This window comes from Coregonus lavaretus (assembly GCF_964263955.1).
Source record: "Coregonus lavaretus genome assembly, chromosome: 6".
In the NCBI taxonomy this organism is placed as follows: Eukaryota; Metazoa; Chordata; class Actinopteri; order Salmoniformes; family Salmonidae; genus Coregonus; species Coregonus lavaretus.
The window spans coordinates 39,841,539-39,866,888 of record NC_139993.1 but is presented as its reverse complement, the minus strand read 5'-3'; the positions used below and the strand labels follow the sequence as shown (position 1 = coordinate 39,866,888).

Sequence of the window (25,350 nt, the reverse complement as noted above, 5' to 3'; positions counted from 1 at the left end):
CAACAAAATACATTGTTATACTTCATAGCTATAAAAACAATTATTGGTAAAATCTTAACTATGAATTCCCCCCCCCCCCAACAGAGTTGAATACCTGAGATTGACAAAGCCCATATGTGCTTAAAAAACATGAAATATTTATAAAAAGTGAGAGAGCAGCTTACCACTTGTCACACCAGGCTTCTCTGAAGACTTGTATGATGTCACTTCCTCATAAATGATGTCCACAGGATCAAACCATTATTTAATTGTGAGTGGGGGTATTGTTGCGTTACGGGGTTGAAAGAAATACAAGGACAGGGGTAAAAGCCTGAATTTCTCAGAAAATAAAATGTCTTATGCTGAGAAAATGGATTATGCATAATAAGGGGGCATATACAATTAATTTAACAAAAAAAAAGCATTATTATTTAACACTGTGTACTCAAAATGAGTCACGCCATTTGCATGATGGTCAATAGGGACAGGCGAAATTCTTAATACTCCAAAGAAAAGCAAACATATAAGTATTGAAATTCATCTCTGTTTAAAATCATATTCTCTACTCCATATTAAAAACATGTAAAACTTTGAAATGTTGTAATTTAAGTGTAGTTTGATAAATGTTCTGACAAGTTATAACACTAGTACATCTTGGGACACTGACAATATTGAAATGTCACCGAATCTGTAGAATGACCCTTGTGTGTATTGTGTGTGTGTTGTGTGTATTGTGTGTATTGTGTGTGTTCTGTGTATTGTGTGTGTTCTGTGTATTGTGTGATTTGTGTGTAAGTGGGTGCGTGCGTGCGTCTGTGCGTGTATTGTCAGTATAGAGGAGAGTATGAGTTCTCTGTGGCTACTCACTGTCGAAGCTCCTGTAATGTGCGTTGAGGGAGGCCTGTAGCGAGCGCCCTGACTCTCTGACCAGCCCCTCAAACTCCCTGCGACTGAGGTTAAACAGGGTCTCCTCCATGGCACTGGTACAGCAGGTGTACCCCTGGGGACAGATCCGCAGGTGCTCACCTAGGGAGAAGACAGAGGAGAGGACATGTTTAGGGTTTTATTCACTTAATACCAAATAGTCGATTTTAGTGAGGCTCTAAGAGCGTTAGGCCAGTAACCGAAAGGTTGCTGGTTGGAATCCACGAGCCGACTAGGTAAAAAATCTGTTGATGTGCCCTTGCGCAAGGCGCTTAACCCTAATTGCTCCTTTAAGTCGCTCTGGATAAGAGCGTCTGCTAAATGACTAACATGTAAATGTAATACAAACTATCTTTCCATACATTTATTTGGTTCTGTCTGTATTTTGTTTGTTCATTCAGCAACAGCACAAATATCCGATGAACTGAAAATGGTCCATAATGGATTGCTACTGGTCTCTGTAACCTGTGGAGTAATCAATCTCTTAATAACCTATGGAGTAATCAATCTCTTAAGGATCTAAAAATAGCTGTGCAGGCTCCTCTGCTTCCCCAGAACCCACAGTAATAAGAGCGAGAGGATGATATCTCATTGTTACCACCAATTGCACAGATCACTTTAGGGTCATTTGTTAACAGAATGTGTAATTTAGCCTATTAAAACACAAAAACAATGTTTCAAGTGAGAATTAGGCTGGTCTGATGCCGAAAAAGAAAGGACATTTTTGCCTACGCCTATATTTTATCTTATTTTTTTGCAAAAAAAAGTGGTGTGTAGTTCCAGTAGTTAGCTACACCACTACATGGCAAAAAAAGTAATTAACTACTGAAAACACTACCTAGATTTGAATTTAGTTCAACTATCACTTAGCTACTGCAATATGTAGTTAAATTACTAGTTGAACTATATGTAGTTCACTACTCCCCAACACTGGAAAACTACACTGGAGAATGGGTCATTCCAGACACATATAAACAACCAGATGACATATATAAAAAAACACATTAACCTAAATGAACACTGTTTGTTACAGATCTGCATAAAGATGCAAAACACACCGAAATCTTTGCGGTGCGGCATGTGAACATTGCTGGAAGTGATAGCACAGCAGTGGAACACACACACACACACATCCATATGGAAAATAGTCATGAAAATCAAATAAGAGTTTTTACATTTATATGTCAGTGGTGTATTTGTATATGTGTTAACTTATATGCCTTATATGACATACACAATTTCATTTCCTACAAAGACATGGTATGACATATTTCAGACAAAATATATGAATTATATGAGCCATCTATGAATATTATAAGAAAAGTGTATGTTCTGAGAATGTAACCTCTACAAATGAAATGCTTTCCTTATAGGTTTCACATTGTTTTTTATAAGTCAACATATAAAAAAAACATGACAATTACTATAAGAAAAATACAATATTTGTATATACATTTTAATTTATGAGTTTCCATGGTTAAGGCTGGGAAGCGCCTCCTACTGGACAGTTGATTTACCTACAGCTACACCTTTGGTCTCCTATCCAGGGTTTTAGCCAAGTCAAGCCCTGCATAGCTTTGGTATTTCTCACTGACTACTACCAGTGGTGGAAAAAGTACCCCATTTTCATACTTAAGTAAAAGTAAAGATACCTTAATAGAAAATGACTCAAGTAAAAGTGAAAGTCACCCAGTAAAATACTACTTGAGTAAAAGTCTAAAAGTATTTGGTTTTAAATATACTTAAGTATCAAAAGTAAATGTAATTGCTAAAATATACTTAAGTATCAAAAGTAAAAGTAAAAGTATAAATCATTTGAAATTCCTTATATTAAGCAAACCAGACGGCATCATTTTCTTGTATTTTATTTATTTACGGATAGCCAGGGGCACACTCCAACACTCAGACATAATTTACAAACGAAGCATGTGTTTAGTGAGTCCACCAGATAAGAGGCTGTAGGGATGACCAAGGATGTTCTTTTGATAATTGTGTGAATTAGACCATTTTATTGTCCTGCTAAACATTCAAAATGTAATGAGTACTTTTGGGTGTCAGGGAAAATGTATGGAGTAAAAAGTACATAATTTTCTTTACGAATGTAGTGAAGTAAAAGTAAAAGTTGTCAAAAATATAAATAGTAAAGTAAAGAACAGATACCCAAAAAAAATTACTTAAGTAGAACTTTCAAGTATTTTCACTTAAGCACTTTACACCACTGACTACTACCAATGTGCTATTGCGAGAATGATTGATGAGAGATCTCCCCCTCCCCCTCCTCCCCCTCCCCTCCTCCCCCTCTCCTCCTCCTGTCCTCCTCTTCTCTCCCCCTCCTCCTCCTCCCCTCCTGCTATTCCCCTCCCCTCCTCCCCCTCTCCTCCTGTCCTCCTCCTCTCCTCCTCCCCCTCCACCCCTCTCCTCCTACTCCTCCTCCTCCACTTCTCTCCTCCTCCTCCTCCTCTCCTCCTGTCCTCCTCCCCCTCTCCTCCTCCTCCTCCCCCCCCCTCCTCCTCCTCCTCCTCTCCTCCTCCTCTCCTCCTCCCCCTCCTCCACCCCTCCTCCTCCTCCACCTCCTCCTCCTCCTCCTCCTCTTCTCTCCCCACCTCCTTCTTCTTCTCCTCCCCTCCCCCCTCCCCTCCTCCTCCTGTCCTCCTCCCCCTCTCCTCCTCATCTCCTCTTCCTCTTCTTCTCTCCTCTCCTCCTCCTCTCCCCCTCCTCCTCCTGTCCTCATCATCCCCCCTCCTCCTCCTCTCCTCCTCCTCCCCCTCTGCTTTCCCCCTTCCTTCGCCTACTCCCCCTGCTCCTCCTCATGGCAGACTTTGCTTATTTTTTCAATAAGTGTCACATTGCATGCGTCAATGACGTCAGACAGTGGTTTGCAAGTGCTTTGAAATGTGTATGTCCCATGTACTGTATGTGAGACCTTAGAAGGCTTAGCTTACATGTCTCTTGTAAGTTTTTTATATAATACGTACAACATTTCTGTTATGTCTAAATGTTAACCACCCATATAAGTCAGATATTACAAGAATCTTCTATGAAGTGTATTTGCTGCCATATGTATTACTGACAAGTTCCAGGTAGAACATATAACAATGTTGTTAAATTCTTCTACTGTATATATTTTCCACACACACACACACACACACACACACACACACACACACACACACACACACACACACACACACACACACACACACACACACACACACACACACACACACACACACACACACACACACACACACACACACACACACACACACACACACACGCAGAAGAGAGAAAGAGCCATACAGTTTAGAATGCAGTCTGCAGTCCCAGTCCCCAAGCAGGCGGGGGTGAGCCTGAGGAGGGGGTTAGGCGTAGGGGGGATGGGGGTGAGTGGTCTACCTGCCTGCCGACGGCAGTGAGCCCCCCAGCCCTCTATGCCACTTCACAAACAGGTTCTCTGCTAAAGCCCTGCCTCTGCCTGGCCCTGGCTGTCTGTCCAGGGAACTGGAGCGAGAGATGCTATCGCATCCATGCATCTTTTATGAATCCTGACTACAGCAGGAGGGAAAAGTGCAGAGAAATTTCTATTCACTTTTTATTTATTTCCTCACATCTTTTATCTTAAAATTCAAGAGAAGGGAAATAGGATCTGTGTGCCAGGAAGCTCACTAGTTGTGTGGTAGTCAAGCAGTGGTCTGTCTGTTTTCCTGTAGTCTTTTGCACAGCATGTGGCATTGTGGCAGGAGTATTTCCAATGAGGAGTATTTGCAATCCTTTATATCAAATCAAACAACTTTGAGAGGACATGAAAAGGGATGATTGAGCCTGATCGTGATCATGCTGTATAAAGCGATGAGAAGGGTAGAACTCTGTTAATTTGACAGCCATTTTTACTGTGCATTCTCCTATCGTAAACTCCTTCCTCGTGCCTCTCTCATGTCTCAAAGTGTTAAAATCTCTTTACTTTGAAACAGAGCTTAGCTTCTGAAGCGAGACTTCAAACAGGTTGTGCTGAGGTGATTTGATATGCAGCGCAAAGTGTGAACCAATAAAAACACAATGGAGGGATACTAGTAGAAATTATATTGTGTGTCTCACTGGTAGGCCTAAAAAGGCTTAAATCCCATTAAACATCTCATCTTGTGGCCAGCTCCTGAGTGCTCGTCCATTTTAGTCAGAGAGCAGGGGGAAGGCGTGTGGCCTGCATTTCAATGACTGCTGACAGCGAACAAGGAGAGACAAGACTGATAAATCCGATTTGTCGTGTGCACACACATTCATACAAGCCAGGAACACAGACACACACACGCCTGAGCACCCAGACACACACACACACCTCCCTCCCTAATCCATAGACATGCAAAGACAGACACACAGAATAACAACTAGCAAGTCATCATCAGTATGCAGATATGATCACATCTCCCATTGGACAAGTAAGACAGCAAGGTCCCTGAGACCTACGCCTACATTATGTAGATCTCTTAGAATGCTATATATGTAACATTCAGCACTCCGTATATAGAAGCTCTATGCCTATCTATGTATTATCTGTGATGGGTATGATTGAAAATGGGCATGTAGTTCCTAGCTATAGTGGCTAGTGGGCTATTGTCCTGTTTGCTGCTCAGTGTTCGACAGACAGACAGACAGACAGACCTGGTCTGGCTCTGGCTGGCTGTGTGAGGGAGCAGGTGCGGGGAGAGAGTCCTGCCCACTTATAGCGTTTATTCAAGAGGCAGATTACTGCTGAGGGAGATGAGGGGTGGCCAAGCTTGCCCCCTGTGTCACACTAATCGAATCAAAGCCCATTCATAGCCAATTAGAGCTCTGCCAGCAACAGTCAAAGGCACAACACACACATAATACAGGCTAATACAATCTGCAAGACTTCCACAGAAAATGTACCTAGCAAATCTAGATTGGACAGCCGTTGAAAGAGAATGTTGACTTTGACTATTTGTCCATGAACCTGCACTCTCCATCCCATATCACATCTATCTCTATTGGCTGTCGTTTCTGCAACCAGAAATGAATGTCTGGACAGACGATTGTGGCCAGCCTACAAATGTCTGTTGGTGACAAACTACCTAAATGGAACCATGCAAAAGAGATTGAAAAGAAACCCATTCCAGATGCTTGGAAAGGGCAATAAAAGGCTTGAAAAGACTTCCAGAATGTCTAACCTTAACTAACTGGAAACTTTGGTTAGAAGAGGCAAAAACATCCAAATGGAGGATTTGCCGTTCCACTTTAATATATTTAATTGTGTTTGGTTTAACCACTGATCTGTGGATGGAGGAAACACATTTCCACCACAGACAGAGATGTTTGTTGTCACTAGACTGTGAAGTATGTTTACTACAGTAAAGGGGCTTAACAACGTTCCAGCGTTGCTTCGTAATGGAAACTGGGTATCCTGCAGGAGCTATAAAGTTAATTCACTTACAGTGACAAACACATATACTGCAGCTATTAGGGGTGGATCACAGTCCCATATAGGCTGTTTGTTCCATATGGGTGCATTGGATGTACTGTTACAGTACATAATGACAATGAACACAATGATATAGGTTTCTCTGCACCCTATCATACTGTAGCAGGGATAATGAATGATGCTCAGTCACTCTGCATCTGTCTCTACCAGGCTGCTCCTTCTCTCTCTCCATCTACAGACACTACAGTGCCTTGCAAAAGTATTCATCCCCCTTGGCGTTTTTCCTACTTTGTTGCATTACAACCTGTAATTGAAATGGATTTTTATTTGGATTTCATGTAATGGACATACACAAAATAGTCCAAATTGGTGAAGTGAAATTAAAAAAATAACTTGTTTCAAAAGTGGTGCGTGCATATGTATTCACCCCCTTTGCTATGAAGCACCTAAATAAGATCTGGTGCAACCAATTACCGTCAAAAGTCACATAATTAGTTAAATAAAGTCCACCTGTGTGTCACATGATCTGTCACATGATCTCAGTATATATACACCTGTTCTGAAAGGCCCCAGAGTCTGCAACACCACTAATCAAGGGGCACCACCAAGCAAGCGGCACCATGAAGACCAAGGAGCTCTCCAAACAGGTCAGGGACAAAGTTGTGGAGAAGTACAGATCAGGGTTGGGTTATAAAAAAATATCAAAAACTTTGAACATCCCACGGAGCACCATTAAATCCATTATTAAAAAATTGAAAGAATATGGCACCACAACAAACCTGCCAAGAGAGGGCCGCCCACCAAAACTCACGGACCAGGCAAGGAGGGCATTAATCAGAGAGGCAAAAAAGAGACCAAAGATAACCCTGAAGGAGCTGCAAAGCTCCACAGCGGAGATTGAAGTATCTGTCCATAGGACCACTTTAAGCAGTACACTCCACAGAGCTGGGCTTTACAGAAGTGTGGCCAGAAAAAAAACATTGCTTAAAGAAAAAAATAAGCAAACACGTTTGGTGTTCGCCAAAAGGCATGTGGGAGACTCCCCAAACATATGGAAGAAGGTACTCTGGTCAGATGAGAGTAAAATTGAGCCATCAAGGAAAACGCTATGTCTGGCGCAAACCCAACACCTCTCATCACCCCGAGAACACCATCCCCACAGTGAAGCATGGTGGTGGCAGCATCATGCTGTGGGGATGTTTTTCATCGGCAGGGACTGGGAAACTGGTCAGAATTGAAGGAATGATGGATGGCGCTAAATACAGGGAAATTCTGGAGGGAAACCTGTTTCAGTCTTCCAGAGATTTGAGGTTCACCTTCCAGCAGGACAATGACCCTAAGCATACTGCTAAAGCAACACTTGAGTGGTTTAAGGGGAAACATTTAAATATCTTGGAATGGCCTAGTCAAAGCCAAGACCTCAATCCATTTGAGAATCTGTGGTATGACTTAAAGATTGCTGTACACCAGCGGAATCCATCCAACTTGAAGGAGCTGGAGCAGTTTTGCCTTGAAGAATGGGCAAGAATCCCAGTGGCTAGTAATGCATGCGCAAGTTTTCAGTTTTTTTGTCTTATTTCTTGTTTGTTTCACAATAACAAATATTTTGCATCTTGAAAGTGGTAGGCATTTTGTGTAAATCAAATGATACAAACCCCCAAAAAATCAATTTTAATTCCAGGTTATAAGGCAACAAAATAGGAAAAATGCCAAGGGGGGTGAATACTTTCGCAAGCCACTGTACCAATGTGTTTAAGTTGACTTATTCTTTCTCTGTTGTCCCCCATCTTTCTTTCCATCTATTGCTCTCTGTGCACCGCAGTGTAAAAGGATCCAGTTTACAACAATGCACCACTTTACATTCCATTAACATTATTCACAACTGTATTTGAAATCCATCTGAGAATAGCAGATCTAGACCCATATCCACCGGTACATGCAGCTCATTCTACAGCCCACACATAGAAATTAGATTGGCTCAAACACCGCATTAATGAATCCATTTAAACCACTGCATTTTCCAATCCATCTGATGTGACTCATTTCATAGATAATGTCAATGAGATTGTTGAGCATGTATCTGGGATGTGGGCCAGTGTTTTAACATGGCAGCCCCTCTTTCCCCTGCCTCCCCACATCTCCACCCACCAGCCACACCGTCACTCCAATTACTCCCTGCCTACAGTTTAATCTGCAAAAGGAAATGGGAGTCATTTCTAAATGCTGTATAATTTTACGGGCACCTTGGCTCTGGGAGGGGCCATTCAGTGACGGTGTGTCCATTTTGGAAAGTGTGACATCACCACCGGGGCCAGGGCGCAGTGCGCTGTGTCTGACGGTGGAGGGGAACATGACAGACTGAATGGAATGGGGGGGTGACACTGCTCCTCAGCCAGGTGTTGACAGGGTAGATGCCGGGGCCGACTCAGTGAAAGGTCGCCAGACACGCCCGGTGCGCTAACGCCAGCCGTCTGTATTCAGAGAAAGGCTGAGCCGTCACCTGATATTAGACACCTTTCTCAGCCATGTGCACAGAGACACACAGACGCGTGAGCACGAAGATACACAGACACAGAACAGACACACACACACAGGAAGTTTACACACAGCCTGCAGGCCACCACCCAAGGGTATTAAAGGTTAGAGAATGCAAAGCAACTGGTAAGGAATTATTTATACGTTACATTTTACAGTACAGCACAGAGGAAGAGAGCACCTAATCACTAATCTAGTTTGGCATGGTAACTAAGGATCTATGGATCATATTATCAGGCAAATGGTGTTAGTGCTGAACAGGAGCTTGAGCTTTTGTTTCAGGGCATGATGAACATACACTCTTAGAAAGAAAGGTGCTATCTACATAGCCGCTGGAAGTAGGGGTGCTGAGGGTGCTGCAGCACCCTCTAACAAAATGTTTACAAATATCTTTGGCAAAAAAAGTACAGCACTCCCCACCCCCAAACTACTTCCCGAAAATAGTTCTTCATGGAATGTTGATGTCAACAACGCCACAATGTTGAGACAGAGAGGAGAGTTCATTTACACTGACAATGAATTATGGGATGAAATTGAGATAATATTTGTCTGAGATTAAATATGTAAAGTGTCTGATATGGTGTAAAAATAGTTTGCTAATTTTTAGAATTAAACATTGGTAGTCTCTGTTACAAGCTTCTCAGAAATTACATTCACCTTTTTTAACTTGTAATTCGCATCACCACAGCCAATAATTTCTGCACGGGGAAAAACATAATCAGTTGAGCAACTATCACTAGTAGTCAGACAGCCTAATCTCTGTGCTAAAACCATGGCCTTTGAGTGCTTAATCCCTCTCTGGTCGACCATACATGAAAAACTCATTTAGTTATGGTCCGGATTTTGCATGTTAAAGTGGGCCATTACACTATTATTACCAGTCTGCAGTGACTGACAATGAGGATTTGGGATAATCTGATACACAAATGTATTTTCCTCTGATTCCTCAATGATCTATATTCAATGTTATTTATACATAAATTATTCAACATCTTATCCAATTTCAATATATAAATGTTTATGTGGTATCTATCTATCCTACAGTGGCTTGCGAAAGTATTCACCCCCCTTGGCATTTTTCCTATTTTGTTGCCTTACAACCTGGAATTAAAATGGATTTTTTGGGGGTTTGTATCATTTGATTTACACAAAATGCCTACCACTTTCAAGATGCAAAATATTTGTTATTGTGAAACAAACAAGAAATAAGACAAAAAAACTGAAAACTTGCGCATGCATTACTATTCACCTCCCCAAAGTCAATACTTTGTAGAGCCACCTTTTGCAGCAATTACAGCTGCAAATCTCATGGGGTATGTCTCTATAAGCTTGGCACATCTAGCCACTGGGATTCTTGCCCATTCTTCAAGGCAAAACTGCTCCAGCTCCTTCAAGTTGGATGGATTCTGCTGGTGTACAGCAGTCTTTAAGTCATACCACAGATTCTCAATTGGATTGAGGTCTTGGCTTTGACTAGGCCATTCCAATACATTTAAATGTTTCCCCTTAAATCACTCGATTGTTGCTTTAGCAGTATGCTTAGGGTCATTGTCCTGCTGGAAGGTGAACCTCAAATTTCTGGAAGACTGAAACAGGTTTCCCTCCAGAATTTCCCTGTATTTAGCGCCATCCATCATTCCTTCAATTCTGACCAGTTTCCCAGTCCCTACCGATGAAAAACATCCCCACAGCATGATGCTGCCACCACCATGCTTCACTGTGGGGATGGTGTTCTCGGGGTGATGAGAGGTGTTGGGTTTGCGCCAGACATAGCGTTTTCCTTGATGGCTCAATTTTACTCTCATCTGACCAGAGTACCTTCTTCCATATGTTTGGGGAGTCTCCCACATGCCTTTTGGCGAACACCAAACGTGTTTGCTTATTTTTTTCTTTAAGCAATGGTTTTTTTCTGGCCACTCTTCCGTAAAGCCCAGCTCTGTGGAGTGTACGGCTTAAAGTGGTCCTATGGACAGATACTTCAATTTCCACTGTGGAGCTTTGCAGCTTCTTCAGGGTTATCTTTGGTCTCTTTGTTGCCTCTCTGATTAACGCCCTCCTTGCCTGGTCCGTGAGTTTTGGTGGGCGGCCCTCTCTTGGCAGGTTTGTTGTGGTGCCATATTCTTTCCATTTATTTATAATGGATTTAATGGTGCTCCGTGGGATGTTCAAAGTTTTTTATATTTTTTTATAACCCAACCCTGATCTGTACTTCTCCACAACTTTGTCCCTGACCTGTTTGGAGAGCTCCTTGGTCTTCATGGTGCCGCTTGCTTGGTGGTGCCCCTTGATTAGTGGTGTTGCAGACTCTGGGGCCTTTCAGAACAGGTGTATATATACTGAGATCATGTGACACACAGGTGGACTTTATTTAACTAATTATGTGACTTTTGAAGGTAATCGGTTGTACCAGATCTTATTTAGGGGCTTCATAGCAAAGGGGGTGAATACATATGCATGCACCACTTTTCCGTTATTTATTTTTTAGAATTCTTTGAAACAAGTTATTTTTTTAATTTCACTTCACCAATTTGGACTATTTTGTGTATGTCCATTACATCAAATCCAAATAAAAATCCATTTAAATTACAGGTTGTAATGCAACAAAATAGGAAAAACGCCAAGGGGGTGAATACTTTTGCAAGGCACTGTATATCTCCATCTGAAATCATCAATCATCTCTATAGCCTTGTATATGGGGCTTCTAGGCTTTTTCATAACATTTACATTTACGTCATTTAGCAGATGCTCTTATCCAGAGCGACTTACAGTTAGTGAGTGCATACATTTTTTATTTTTTTTATTTTTTTCATACTGGCCCCCCATGGGAATCGAACCCACAACCCTGGCGTTGCAAACGCCATGCTCTACCAACTACATAACACACCAATGTGTCAGACACTTGGCTGGTAAACCAAACTATTCTTCATGGTTCCCCAATTAAATCTGTCCTGTTTTGCCATGCCTTTCTCTAACATACAAGGTAATAATTATTACAGTTAGACAGAGTACACAAAATGGTTAACAGTAGCCTAACAATCAGACATATGTACCATGACACACACACACCACAGATCAGATACAGATCTCAGGGCCTCCATAAAGTAGGTAACTAAAAGAGAGAGATGTGCCTGCCCATGACCTTTGACCCTGTTCTCTCCCTAAGCCCTTGTCTGAGGAACACAAAGACAATTTCAACTGAAGTGGTTCCTCTTCTTCTCCACTTGCCTCTAGGCCACAGCATAAATTTAGACATCCCAAGGGCTAATACATATACATTTATCCAGGAGTTAACTCTGATAGGATTTGCTCCTTCAGGCGGCCACAGTTAGAGGCGAGCACTGCAGTGAGAAATAACCTAAATAAATGATAGAATGTTGAGAATAAGTAAATATAATTTGTGTCCTGCAGGCTTCTGGGTAAAACACAGCAATTTGTTGGCTCTGCTGATTGCTGTCAATGCTCATCTGTATTCAGTCCTAGCCAACATTCCGCATGTTTATGCCTCCGGTGGGCACAAACCCACCAGTCAGTGATTCACTAAATCCACACCTTAAAAATGAAAGACTGTGAGGTAGAGGTCTTTACGGATCCGGACGGGTCTAGGTCGGATCTGATATGATTGTCACGGGTCTCGGGTGTGTGTAATTTAAACTGACTTGTCTGGAAGGGCCCATACAGATCCGAACGCGACTGCTGCAGTAGAAAGAGAGAGAGTAATTTTATAATATATGCTGCTCTAGCTTTTCACCAGAGTGGAGTGTGTAGCTTGTTGTTGTTGATGGCCAATTATAAGTCATCAAAGTGGCAATAGGCTACAGTCATAGAGCCTCCGTGTGTGGCAGAAGTTAGGCAATATCTAATCAATGGAAGATGGAATTAAAATTACGGAATTCAATGTAAAAGGAGAAGGATAGGCTACAACGACCAAGAGCAAACAGGTAGGCTGCTATTTAATATTCTGAATGGATTTGTTGTTATTTGTAACTGTAGAATGAGAACGCGCTTGCACTACAGCCTCAATTAGCCTAGCTAGCTAACGTTTGCTAGCTTAACTAGTTTCTCCCGGTTTGATGCAGTCAAGACAGGTACTACATAATCATATTTGATTATAAATAACCTAGCTATGGAAGCTATTAGTCTACTATAGCGTGAGTCGGCTTGGTTGGTTGCTGTCTCTTGTCTCTCCCTCCCTCCTCCCTACTCCCTGTGTCACTTGCTCACAATATGGCCCCTCCCCGCCTGCTAGAGCAGCACCTCTTTCTCCCTCCTCTCGCGCTTTATCAGCTCCGGTTAATAAAGTAGTTTAAAAAATATATGTTCTGCTGCTTCCCTCACTCAGATCGGGTCTGGATCCGACCCGGTCTATACAGAATGGGTCTAGTTGTCCTCGGGTCCATTCGGAACGGGTCTTTATATTTAACATTTTTATTTATGCATATCGGTTCCGGGTGGGAAAGCCCCAGGTCCATTCCCTCTGTTAACTAACCAACATTCCTTCTTCTCATTCCTCCCTGTATTCTTCAAAGCCCTCCGTGTATCCCTGGGGCTCGGACTAAATACCACAGCGAGCCTGAACACAGTTCGAACCTGAACAGGTGCGCGGGGCGTGGTCCAAAATCCCCCTTGGTATTGGCGGGAAAACCACATCGTTGTGCTAGCCCATCTCATTTTGTGAAAGAGAGGCATTCAGACACAGAGCCGGAAAAATGGCAGGCTGGAAAGTTGTTTGAGCTCTGTTCAGCCTCCAGCCAAGTCTTCAAAGATAAATGGATGCGTCTGACTGGCAGCCAAACAAGCTATATAAAGCTAAATACAAACAATAGAATGAAGTTAGACTGAGATAGAAGGTGAGATAGCCTATCTTACTGTAGATCCTATCAACTTAGTTATTTAACTTGTGCCTAAACAGGCATAAATAGCCATTTGCACTCCAAAAGGCAAGAACTAAGGTGATAATACTGCAGGTTAAAGGCAGGGCATTCTGCAATGGCTGCAGTTGACCAAAGCGATGGGATTAATACTTGATGTAAGTAGGCTAGGCTATATCCACATATGGCCATTTGAAAAGCTAGTGTTGAAACACAGAAAATTACAGATGGGTGTCTCATGGTCATAATCACACGGAGATAAGCGCCTTCGTTAAGTCTGACCTTGTTTTCAGATTTGGGGTCACAGGGGATCTGAGCTTTACAGAAACAATTGGTCTCAATTAAGCGGATCAGTGCATTTAACAAACACAACACAGACATAATACCCATCAACCTTATGAGCCACAGCGGATGGACACGGAGGATAAGCCCACCCAGTGTCAATGAGGGGTGAGCAAGTGCATGCAATACAAAGACACACACACTACCATGTCAATGTAAAAGAAGGCAACATGTCAAAGTTCCTCATGTTGAAATCAGCTAGAAATCCTTTACCTCATTGGCATTACAGTATGTTTGAATTGAATACAGGAGCTTTACTGTAATGGCTTGCTTTCTCTATTCAGTCAATTCTGATCTCTCTACTGTCTCAACCTTATCCATTGTGTTGGGTAATTTGTCATTTTTGTGATGGTATTAATGGAAAGAGGCACACAAAAAATGTCCCAATTCAGAGCACTTTTCCTCACAGCATCTCTTCTCCTTCTTTTTCTCCTAATTTCCCAACCTCCACATCCCCTCTAACCTTTCCTCTATTTCTGCCCCTGTCCATTATCACCTTTTTCCCTCCATCTCTCCACTCCACCTCTTCTCCCTATTTGCCAGTTGTGACATCCGCCTCATGCCTCCAGGTTGGTTGCCCCCTGCAGAGTCTGCTGGAGTTGAAAGTAAGCCACAGGAAGTATTTTGAATCTGCAGCACCTCACCTTAATTTTAAGCGCTGGTGCCCTTTGACCTGTGGGCTCATAAAGCCGTCGCACTCGCACAATAAACGGGATTGACGGTCACCCTGTGGCTCGCCTCTTTGTGTGCCACAAGAGACGACATCAAAGCAGGTCTGGTGTGCTCTATAAAATGCCAAAAAGTGCCATTTAATTTATTTCTTCAGTAGTTTTATATTCCCTCCCTTCCTTTGTAAATGAGCATGTTAGTCAAGTAAAGGTTTTTTATATCATGCTTGTTACAGACGGCATAATGAGGGGTGGGGGGACTGTGTATGTGTATGTGAGTTTCCAGCTCTACGGAACACTCTGAGTTTCCAGCTCTGCGGAACACTCTCTACCCTGCTCTTAAAAAAGCACCTGTATCTGATTAAGTATGCACATGGCCAGCCTCCGAATATATTTTTATTACCTTAGGAGAAAGAGGAAAGAGGGAGGAAAGAACGATAAACCTGTAATGGAGGTGTCTAATGAGGCCTCATGATCCTATTAGGGCTGGAGAATCAGTGGCTGCAGACGTGAGTTGTTTTCCCCTCTAAATCACTTCACATTAAGTAAGGACTCCTGAGAGCCCTGTGGTTTTCTATCATGTCTTTTCAAGCCTCCCGAAATGGTCTCTCTGACTTTAATAAAAGAGAAGAAACAGAGAAAACTAAGGGCTTGTATAAATGGTTGAATTGACCTGTGAAGGTGAGGTTAAAGATTCAAATTCAATATTCAGTGTCACTGGCCACATTAGCATGATGACGTGACCGGTGAAACTTTGCTTCTTGAAAGTCCAATACCTTGAACACTTTTTGGGACGGTACCAACAGTGGACTAATGAAGAAAATACCTAAATATCGTTTTTGAGTGGAGTTTCCCTTTAAGTGGCCTCCTTCTATGTAATATAGAAATGAACAAAACATTTAATGGGAGAAATTGGAAAGAGGGAAAAACATCACTTTGGGTGAACATTCCTGTGTGTGTGTGTGTGTGTGTGTGTGAGTGTGCCTGTGTGCGTGCATGCGTGTGTGTGTGTGTGTGTGTGTGTATGTGTGTGTATGCGCGTGTCTGTGTACACAGCAAGTTGAGGGTATAATAATGTAATTCTATGTAATTGTATCAAGCACTTAAAGCCATTTCTTAAGCAAGCTAGTATTTTATTCCTCATCCATCTCAGAGGCTGTAAATATAAGCAATTTATGTCATGCTGTGTGGTAATGGGTGTCTTCTAAGAAGCATTTTTATATAATTCTTCTTCGGGGTGTTGTATTCAGTTGGTTTGTCAATGAGCAGTTACATACTGGTGGTAAGAATTTTTACCAGAAAGCAGAACGAGTTTGCCAAGGCTTTAGATTACCAAATAAAAACATTGTTTTTCCCAATGTTATAGGGGAGGCGACTTCATGCTATGAAACAGTTGACAGTTAACTTGGGTAAGAGAGATAGTGACTGTCACGCTCGTCTAAGGAGGAGGACCAATGCGCAGCGTTGAAGGTGAACATATTTATATTTATTCGAGTATGATCACACGATCAAAACAACAGACGAAAACGTGATGTCTACGGTTGAACACAAACCAAATAAGAACAAGAAACCACACACAATGAATGCCTAACGGCTACCTAAGTATGACTCCCAATCAGAGACAACGAGCTACAGCCCTCTCTGATTGGGAGCCACCCTGGCCAACATAGAAATACAACGACTAGAACATAAACAAATGAACACCCTGGCTCAACATACGAGAGTCCCCAGAGCCAGGGCGTGACAGTACCCCCCCCCAAAGGCGCGGACTCCGACCGCGCCAACCAAACACAACAGGGGAGGGACCGGGTGGGCACTCCGCCTCGGCGGCGGATCCGGCTCCGGACATGACCCCCACTCCTTCTCTAAACCCCCAAAGTACCCCTGGTCCGGTCTGGCCCTGCTGACCGGAGCTGGACTGCACACTGGTGGAGCGGATAGCTTCAGCTCCGTAGTGGAGCAGTTGACCGGGACCTTACCAGGCACCGGTGACCCAGGCACGGGTTGTGCTGGACTGACGACGCACACCGTAGGCTTGGTGCGTGGAGCAGGGACAGGCCGGACTGGGCTGACGAAGCACACCACTGACTTGGTGCGGGGAGCAGAAACGGGCCGAGCCGGGCTGACGAAGCGCACCACTGACTTGGTGCGGGGAGCAGGAACGGGCCGAGCCGGGCTGACGAAGCGCACCACTGACTTGGTGCGGGGAGCAGGAACGGGCCGCGCCGGGCTGACGAAACGCACCACTGACTTGGTGCGGGGAGCAGGAGCGAGCCGGACCGGGCTGACGAAGCGCACCACTGACTTGGTGCGGGGAGCAGGAACGGGCCGAGCTGGGCTGACGAAGCGCACCACTGACTTGGTGCGGGGAGCAGGAACGGGCCGTGCCGGGCTGACGAAGCGCACCACTGACTTGGTGCGAGTGGCAGGAACAGGCCGGACCGTACTGGGAACACACACCACTGGCCCCACGTGGGGATCAGGAACAGGCCGGACCGGACTGGCAACACACGCCAGTACCTCTCGCCGTGCCTCTACATCCTCCATCCCCTCTTCGACCAGTGGCCCCCGTAACTTGGCGGCCTCCTCTGGCAACCCGCTGGGCCGCTCTATCGCGGCCTCCTGCTGGTCCGACGTCGTGAGCCCCCCCCTAAAAATTTTCTGGGAGTCTCTCTTCCCCGTGGGCCAGGCCTCGATAATTCTCGCCCAACTCTCGCTCTTCTGCTTCCAATCTCCGCCATTCAGCTCCTCATTCGGCTTGACCCAGTCGAAGCTCTTCCTCCACTGTTGCCAAGTCCACCCACTCTGCTCCTCACTAGGCTGCTTGGTCCAGTTCTGGTGGTTTCTTCTGTCACGCTCGTCTAAGGAGGAGGACCAATGCGCAGCGTTGAAGGTGAACATATTTATATTTATTAGAGTATGATCACACGATCAAAACAACAGACGAAAACGTGATGTCTACGGTTGAACACAAACCAAATAAGAACAAGAAACCACACACAATGAATGCCTAACGGCTACCTAAGTATGACTCCCAATCAGAGACAACGAGCTACAGCCCTCTCTGATTGGGAGCCACCCTGGCCAACATAGAAATACAACGACTAGAACATAAACAAATGAACACCCTGGCTCAACATACGAGAGTCCCCAGAGCCAGGGCGTGACAGTGACCCACTACACCAGAGATGAATACAGATGACCAGCTACAGTATACCGGTATAACCCAACTGTGTGGGTCGAAATGATAGGAGAGAAACGTAACACTTTATTTGGATCATCCCCTACAAATGATGCGTGGATGTTAAAACTGTTAGCAAACTATCAGTTTCACATGTACCTGACAGAATAGCGGCAGAAGGATGAGAGGCCAAGTTACTTTGAAAATGTTCCCTCTCTGATCACAAGATCAAGACGCTTATTTGAGGGCATCACAACTGCACAGCAGCCAAGCTATATATTATCTGGACGGAATGACAGCTGTACAAAGACGTTCATGACATGCATTTCACTGATGATCTGATGCATTGTACTGTTGTAGATACTGTATTCCCAAAGTCACTAGTCTCAATGCAGTCTATTATTGTCCATGATAATGTGCAGTTAATGTGACATGTCCGATTTATAGTGAGCAGAGAAGAAAACATATAAATGCATCATGTTTTCTCCATATAAATGCATCATGATTGATTAATAAAAACTGAGAGATTCTATAAACAAGTGGTGGGTTACATAAACTCTGTCACAACAAACACGTGGGCATCAGGGCATGGCTAAATATTGATGAATATAATACAGTACATTGCAGTGTGAATAATCTGGATTTAAATGTGTTTGTACTGTATGTGTGCATGCTTGAGAGACAACGAGAAAAAGATGGACTAAATCCCACACTCTCACAAGGTCATGGAGACGGTCTTAAATTGCCATGCTCAATGCTCTTAAACACTGGATTACAGTTTTGGGATGTCTTAAAGACATCCTAATCCCTCCATAATAAGGCAGAGGAGGAAAACCCTTGGCAGGCCCAAGTGTGACCCACTACTGGTTGGTTGAGGGCACATTTTAGAGAGAGAGAGAGAGAGAGAGAGAGAGAGAGAGAGAGAGAGAGAGAGAGAGAGAGAGAGAGAGAGAGAGATGAGCATGTGTGCTGTGCAGTGAGTAAACATGTGAGTGATGGAGAAGAGAGAGGAGAAGTGTATATGAGAAGAAGTATGAAGTTGAGTGAGTGAAAGTAGGAGGTATTTAATCCCATAACACAGACTGGCACATGCTCGTCACAGCAAAACAGCTCTCACTAAAGTGGCATGAACTAGCCGACCAGCCAATATAAACTCTGGAATAGCTAAGCTTTCTACTGAAACATGGGTAATTATAGGTCTCTCTCAGAATACATCTTTGAGTCCAAACCCCAGACATGTAAACGCGGACTTCCCTTCACCAGTTTAGACTCAGCTAGAACACTGCTTCGTTTTCAAGAAAGCATAGCAACGGATGCTTATGAGTTATGCGTGTTTGTCTCACTATGTGGAAGTTTGTTTACTGTAAATTATGTTGTTGATCTTGTTGAAGTTTGTATGTGTCTATGGGAGGGGGATAGAGACACCCACACAAATAAGGTGTAGTTCCATACTCTAAACCCTGCTCCCAGTGTGGGTTTAAGGTACCACAGATACACATGAACAACAACAGGACTGAACATTTACCCCATGCCAGGTGCCACACATGGTGTGCAACGCACCTAAAAGAGTCAATGAGATTGGAAGACAGGGTTTGGACCAACCCAGGAGTGCCTGAGACCAGCTAATTCTTCCACTCTGAAGCCTGTAAAGGGCTTATCCAATCAAGTGTACGAAGAGGAAGCTCTCAGTTAAGCAGTTTCACTGATTACATCTGTGGCTCGTGACCTCATGGTGAGGACGAAGGCCATCCTGTAGCTTCTGTGAGGACACTGCATGCTACACTGAGCAATGCTACCTAGCTAACCTCTCCCTCATGCTATTTGGAATATAGCCTGTACCTGTAGACATGCATAAAGAAGCTTATCCTGTTACACCCTATTGTACTATACATTACCTGTTGATATATCAAGGGCATACTGAACTTGGATAACTGTGAACCTATGCAAAGACAAAAAACATAATCATTCCAGATTGTCATCTATGATGAGTGTCAGCTGTAAAGGCATTATCATCCTACTGTATTAAAGGTGCAATATGCAGAAATCGCTCCGCCATTTCCTGGTTGCTAAAATTATAATAGTTAGCCTAATTTCAGTTTATGTGACAAAACAAGCAAGTATAGTGTACAGAATCATTGTACCATCTGTGAAATATATTTTCCATAAGCAAAAAATATTGTATTTTGTATAAAACCGAAAGTAAAAGACACAAAAACAAAACTTAAGAATGAGAAGCATAGAAATACTGCACATAGAACAGATCTACTGTTTCTTAGACTTGCGTTCAATGAGAATGACATATCTATAACTCACATTTCTATGTGAATTGCAGATTTAACTGTTATGATCCATAAATTACATTTATAGATCTTATATTTCTAAATATGTGATTTCTGAGCTGCACAGCGGAAAGCATGGAAGCTGCATGAAATTCTTTATTACATACTTTTATAGACCATTAGCTCCTTCAACATTTGCCAGCCACTCACCGCCTCTTCAATTCAACCGCAAAGGAAAGCATGTGTATTTTATTGAGTCCCTAGCATGAAGCACAGATCATGTGGCTTCATTAATAAAACAGACTAGCACCAATCAAGAGGACCACATCAAAAATCAGCAGATGAACTTATTTTAGCTTCATTTGGAGAGCAGATGGATCCCATTGTCTTTGGACATGCAGAGACAGCGAAGGAGGAAGCAACACAGACTAATAATAGCATCCAAAATTACAGATGAAGAGAGAGGTAGGATGGAACGCAGGAGCAAGAGGGGAGCATGAAACTGGGAAGCAAGATTAGAGGAGGAACAAAGGAGTTGGAGAGGAAGGGAAAAGATAACGAGAGGGTGAGAGTAGGAGGAACAAAGAGAGAGAGGGGCAAGAAGAAACACTACTGGCAACGAAGAGAGAGGAAGTGAGGAGGAGACAGGGATGGGATCCAAGAAGAAGAGGAATATGGAGGGTTGGATGAAAAAGAGACAGAGTGCAAGCTGCAAAGGCTGTCAAGGAGAGATGGAGAGTGCCGTCCTCCGTCCTGCTACCTTTAAAGTCCATAGCAGCGTCTCCTCCCCCCGGAGGACTTCATGAAAAATTTACAGCCAAAGGCTTTTAACAAGCCTGCCCTAAGCCCCTACCAAATACACACACATACCTCAAACACACAACACAGCCACTCCCAGTCCCAAACACACACACAACAGCATGCTTAACCCACAAATACAATCTATAAAACAACCTTGGCACCAGAACCAAGAGAAAGACACAAAACCAAAACACTAACTAAACACAGTCACATGAATACACCCATAACAAGCATACTAATTCAAAAACTGCACAGCCCAAGTAAAAAAAAAAAAACTTTGGCTGTACTGATACACTGAGGGGTGATTCCCCCCCCCCCCCCCCCTTTTTTGCCCTCAGAACAGCCTCAATTTGTTGGGGTATGGACTCTACAAGGTGTCGAAAGCATTCAACAGGGATGCTGGCCCATGTTAACTCCAATGCTTCCCACAGTTGTGTCAAGTTGGCTGGATGTCCTTTGGGTGGTGGACCATTCTTGATACATACGGGAGACTGTTGAGCGTGAAATACCCAGTAGCGTTGCAGTTCTTGACACACTCAAACTGGTGCGCCTGGCACCTACTACCATACCCCGTTCAAAGACACTTAAATATTTTGTCTTGCCGATTCACCCTCTGAATGGCACACATACACAATCCATGTCTCAATTGTCTCAAGGCTTAAAAATCCTTCTTTAACCTGTCTCCTCCCCTTCATCTACACTGATTGAAGTGGATTTAACAGGTGACCTCAATAAGGGATCATAGCTTGGACACCTGGATTCACCTGGTCAGTCTATGTCACGTGTCAAACTTTTTGTTGGTGCATTGTCTGAAAGCATTCAAAATACACTGAAAACATCCAAATGACATAATCTATACAGCTAAAAACCACAATGCGATGACAAAACAAGTTGACTTTGAGGTTAAAGAAAGTATGTTTATCAATTTACCTGATTTTTCTAACCATTATTTGCAATATTCTTGTAATGCTTTTTGTAAAAATTAATCATGATTAATTTCAGAAAATCCTGCGATAAACTTGTTTGACAGCCCTAGTTGACATTAACCTTTTACTGCAGTTGGCTAAATCAGGGTCACGAAGAGTGTTTCTTGGTAGTCTTAAGCGAATCTACTTTGAAACAAAAGTATACACCTCACACACATGGCTATTGGCTTACAAAAAAGAAGACACCTTACCATGTCACATATGTAATGTAACAGTTGAAATGTTTTCAAGTTTGAGTTTGCATCCCAATATTACACTTAATATACAGTGGGGGGGAAAAGTATTTAGTCAGCCACCAATTGTGCAAGTTCTCCCACTTAAAAAGATGAGAGAGGCCTGTAGTTTTCATCATAGGTACACGTCAACTATGACAGACAAAATGAGGAAAAAAAATCCAGAAAATCACATTGTAGGATTTTTTATGAATTTATTTGCAAATTATGGTGGAAAATAAGTATTTGGTCAATAACAAAAGTTTCTCAATACTTTGTTATATACCCTTTGTTGGCAATGACACAGGTCAAACGTTTTCTGTAAGTCTTCACAATGTTTTCACACACTGTTGCTGGTATTTTGGCCCATTCCTCCATGCAGATCTCCTCTAGAGCAGTGATGTTTTGGGGCTGTCGCATAGATTTTCTATGGGGTTGAGATCTGGAGACTGGCTAGGCCACTCCAGGACCTTGAAATGCTTCTTACGAAGCCACCCCTTCGTTGCCCGGGCGGTGTGTTTGGGATCATTGTCATGCTGAAAGACCCAGCCACGTTTCATCTTCAATGCCCTTGCTGATGGAAGGAGGTTTTCACTCAAAATCTCACGATACATAGCCCCATTCATTCTTTCCTTTACACGGATCAGTCGTCCTGGTCCCTTTGCAGAAAAACAGCCCCAAAACATGATGTTTCCACCCCCATGCTTCACAGTAGGTATGGTGTTCTTTGGATGCAACTCAGCATTCTTTGTCCTCCAAACACGACGAGTTGAGTTTTTACCAAAAAGTTATATTTTGGTTTCATCTGACCATATGACATTCTCCCAATCCTCTTCTGGATCATCCAAATGCACTCTAGCAAACTTCAGACGGGCCTGGACATGTACTGGCACTGCAGGATTTGAGTCCCTGGCGGCGTAGTGTGTTACTGATGGTAGGCTTTGTTACTTTGGTCCCAGCTCTCTGCAGGTCATTCACTAGGTCCCCCCGTGTGGTTCTGGGATTTTTGCTCACCATTCTTGAGATCATTTTGACCCCACGGGGTGAGATCTTGCGTGGAGCCCCAGATCGAGGGAGATTATCAGTGGTCTTGTATGTCTTCCATTTCCTAATAATTGCTCCCACAGTTGATTTCTTCAAACCAAGCTGCTTACCTATTGCAGATTCAGTCTTCCCAGCCTGGTGCAGGTCTACAATTTTGTTTCTGGTTTCCTTTGACAGCTCTTTGGTCTTGGCCATAGTGGAGTTTGGAGTGTGACTGTTTGAGGTTGTGGACAGGTGTCTTTTATACTGATAACAAGTTCAAACAGGTGCCATTAATACAGGTAACGAGTGGAGGACAGAGGAGCCTCTTAAAGAAGGAGTTACAGGTCTGTGAGAGCCAGAAATCTTGCTTGTTTGTAGGTGACCAAATACTTATTTTCCACCATAATTTGCAAATAAATTCATTAAAAATCCTACAATGTGATTTTCTGGATTTTTTTTCTCAATTTGTCTGTCATAGTTGACGTGTACCTATGATGAAAATTACAGGCCTCTCTCATCTTTTTAAGTGGGAGAACTTGCACAATTGGTGGCTGACTAAATACTTTTTTCCCCCACTGTACATGACAGAAGACTGAAATATAACAAAACTGTTTGACATAGAAACACCAGATTTTCAGCAGGTTTTTCCAAATAATGTTTATGAATTATCAAAAATAATAATAATATTCCTTCCATGAGGTCACTAGGTCCTTTGACTGCAGGAAAGTGTTGCGGACATGAGTCAGTCATGGTTGCTCATGGTCATGAGGAAGCCCCACCTGTGACTTCAAAATTAGTGTTTGCCATCTTTGTCGAATGGTCATGACGTTGGCTTCTCCTGTTGGAGACCTGGATTCTAATCCAACCAGTTACAAAAGCACACATGTGAAACTTATAATATCACATGTGAAATGTTGGGAAACCACACGTGTCTGAGTTATGTGAAACTTCAGATGCGTCCAAAAACCACGTGTCTGTTTTTTCCACATTACATTTTTCACAAGTGATTAGTTCACGTGAAAAATGTACATGCTTTTTCGTGATTTTTTCATGTGTTATTTTGTAAGGGAGAGAGTAAAGAGGAGACAAAAACTAAGTAAACCATTGGAGACATTATTATTTATTAGGTTCCACAGATGTCCTACTTATCACTGAAATATTATTTATTCAAGCTCTGTCTGGAGTAAGAGTGTGAAGCAGCTGAGGAACTCAAGAGACACCACGGGTGTTGGAGGAGAATGGTTCATTTAGGGCTATAATTTGCCAAATGAAAGCCATTAACATTCAGTACAAGGTGTCCTGCTCTCTCATGTTTCTCACAGTGGATGTGAAGGCAGACAGCGGCTCTGGGAGCATTTCGATGACTAGAGGGTTGCCATCTTGGCACTGACAGAGTACGATTGTCGATCCCTGTCACTTCCCTCTTCAATTCACTTCCCAGGCTTCACTCTCAATGCTAAACTAATCTGCCCGCAAATCTGGTGAGGAGAGAAACTCAATTAATATTGACAGAGCCCAAACGACAGGACTGTGGTCAAGTTTTCCTGTAAATTATTCAAAAACGTTGAAATTTGCCCAATTTCAGTGCAGCAATTGACTGCGATAAACACACATGGGGTACAGCGAATACTGATACGCAGGCGAAAGAGCACAGCCAAACAAGAGTAACTGCCAAACTTCAACTTAACCAAGAAGCACAAACAGAACCAGGCCTGAAGCCAAGCCAGCACCACCTCATGAGCACTGACAACACAACACTCTCGCAATGTTTATTTAATGCTCTGTATATATTACATAAGAGTTGAGGACCAACTAAAGGGAACCACAGGTATTAGATGCTTATGTGTTTATGGCCAGTAGTTCTCAGTAGCAGTGAAAAGCAGAGCCAGTATATAGACTGGTTGGTTGTTTAGCAACAAAACTGACAAGTGCGCAACTATGGGGCAAAACAGATAGGTTTGGCTTAGATTGTTGGCAACATGTAAACTATATTTTATCTCCAAATATTTATTGAAAACATTAATCGATTTTCACAATGAGCACTTGTATACCATTTAGCAGACCCTCTTATCCAGAAACAATTAGGATTAAGTGCCTTGCTCGAGGGCACAGTGG

At 43.0% G+C, this 25,350-nt stretch overlaps 1 protein-coding gene across 1 annotated transcript in view; it reads right to left on the bottom strand.

Annotated features, from left to right (window-relative positions):
• LOC311131575 (glypican-1-like) overlaps window positions 1–25,350 on the bottom strand; it is a 59,587-nt gene that overhangs the window by 22,281 nt on the left and 11,956 nt on the right. The window contains exon 2 of the mRNA XM_084164637.1: window positions 847–1,005. Coding sequence (XP_084020763.1) covers window positions 847–1,005 — 159 coding nt within the window. The remainder of the gene's footprint in view (window positions 1–846; window positions 1,006–25,350) is intronic.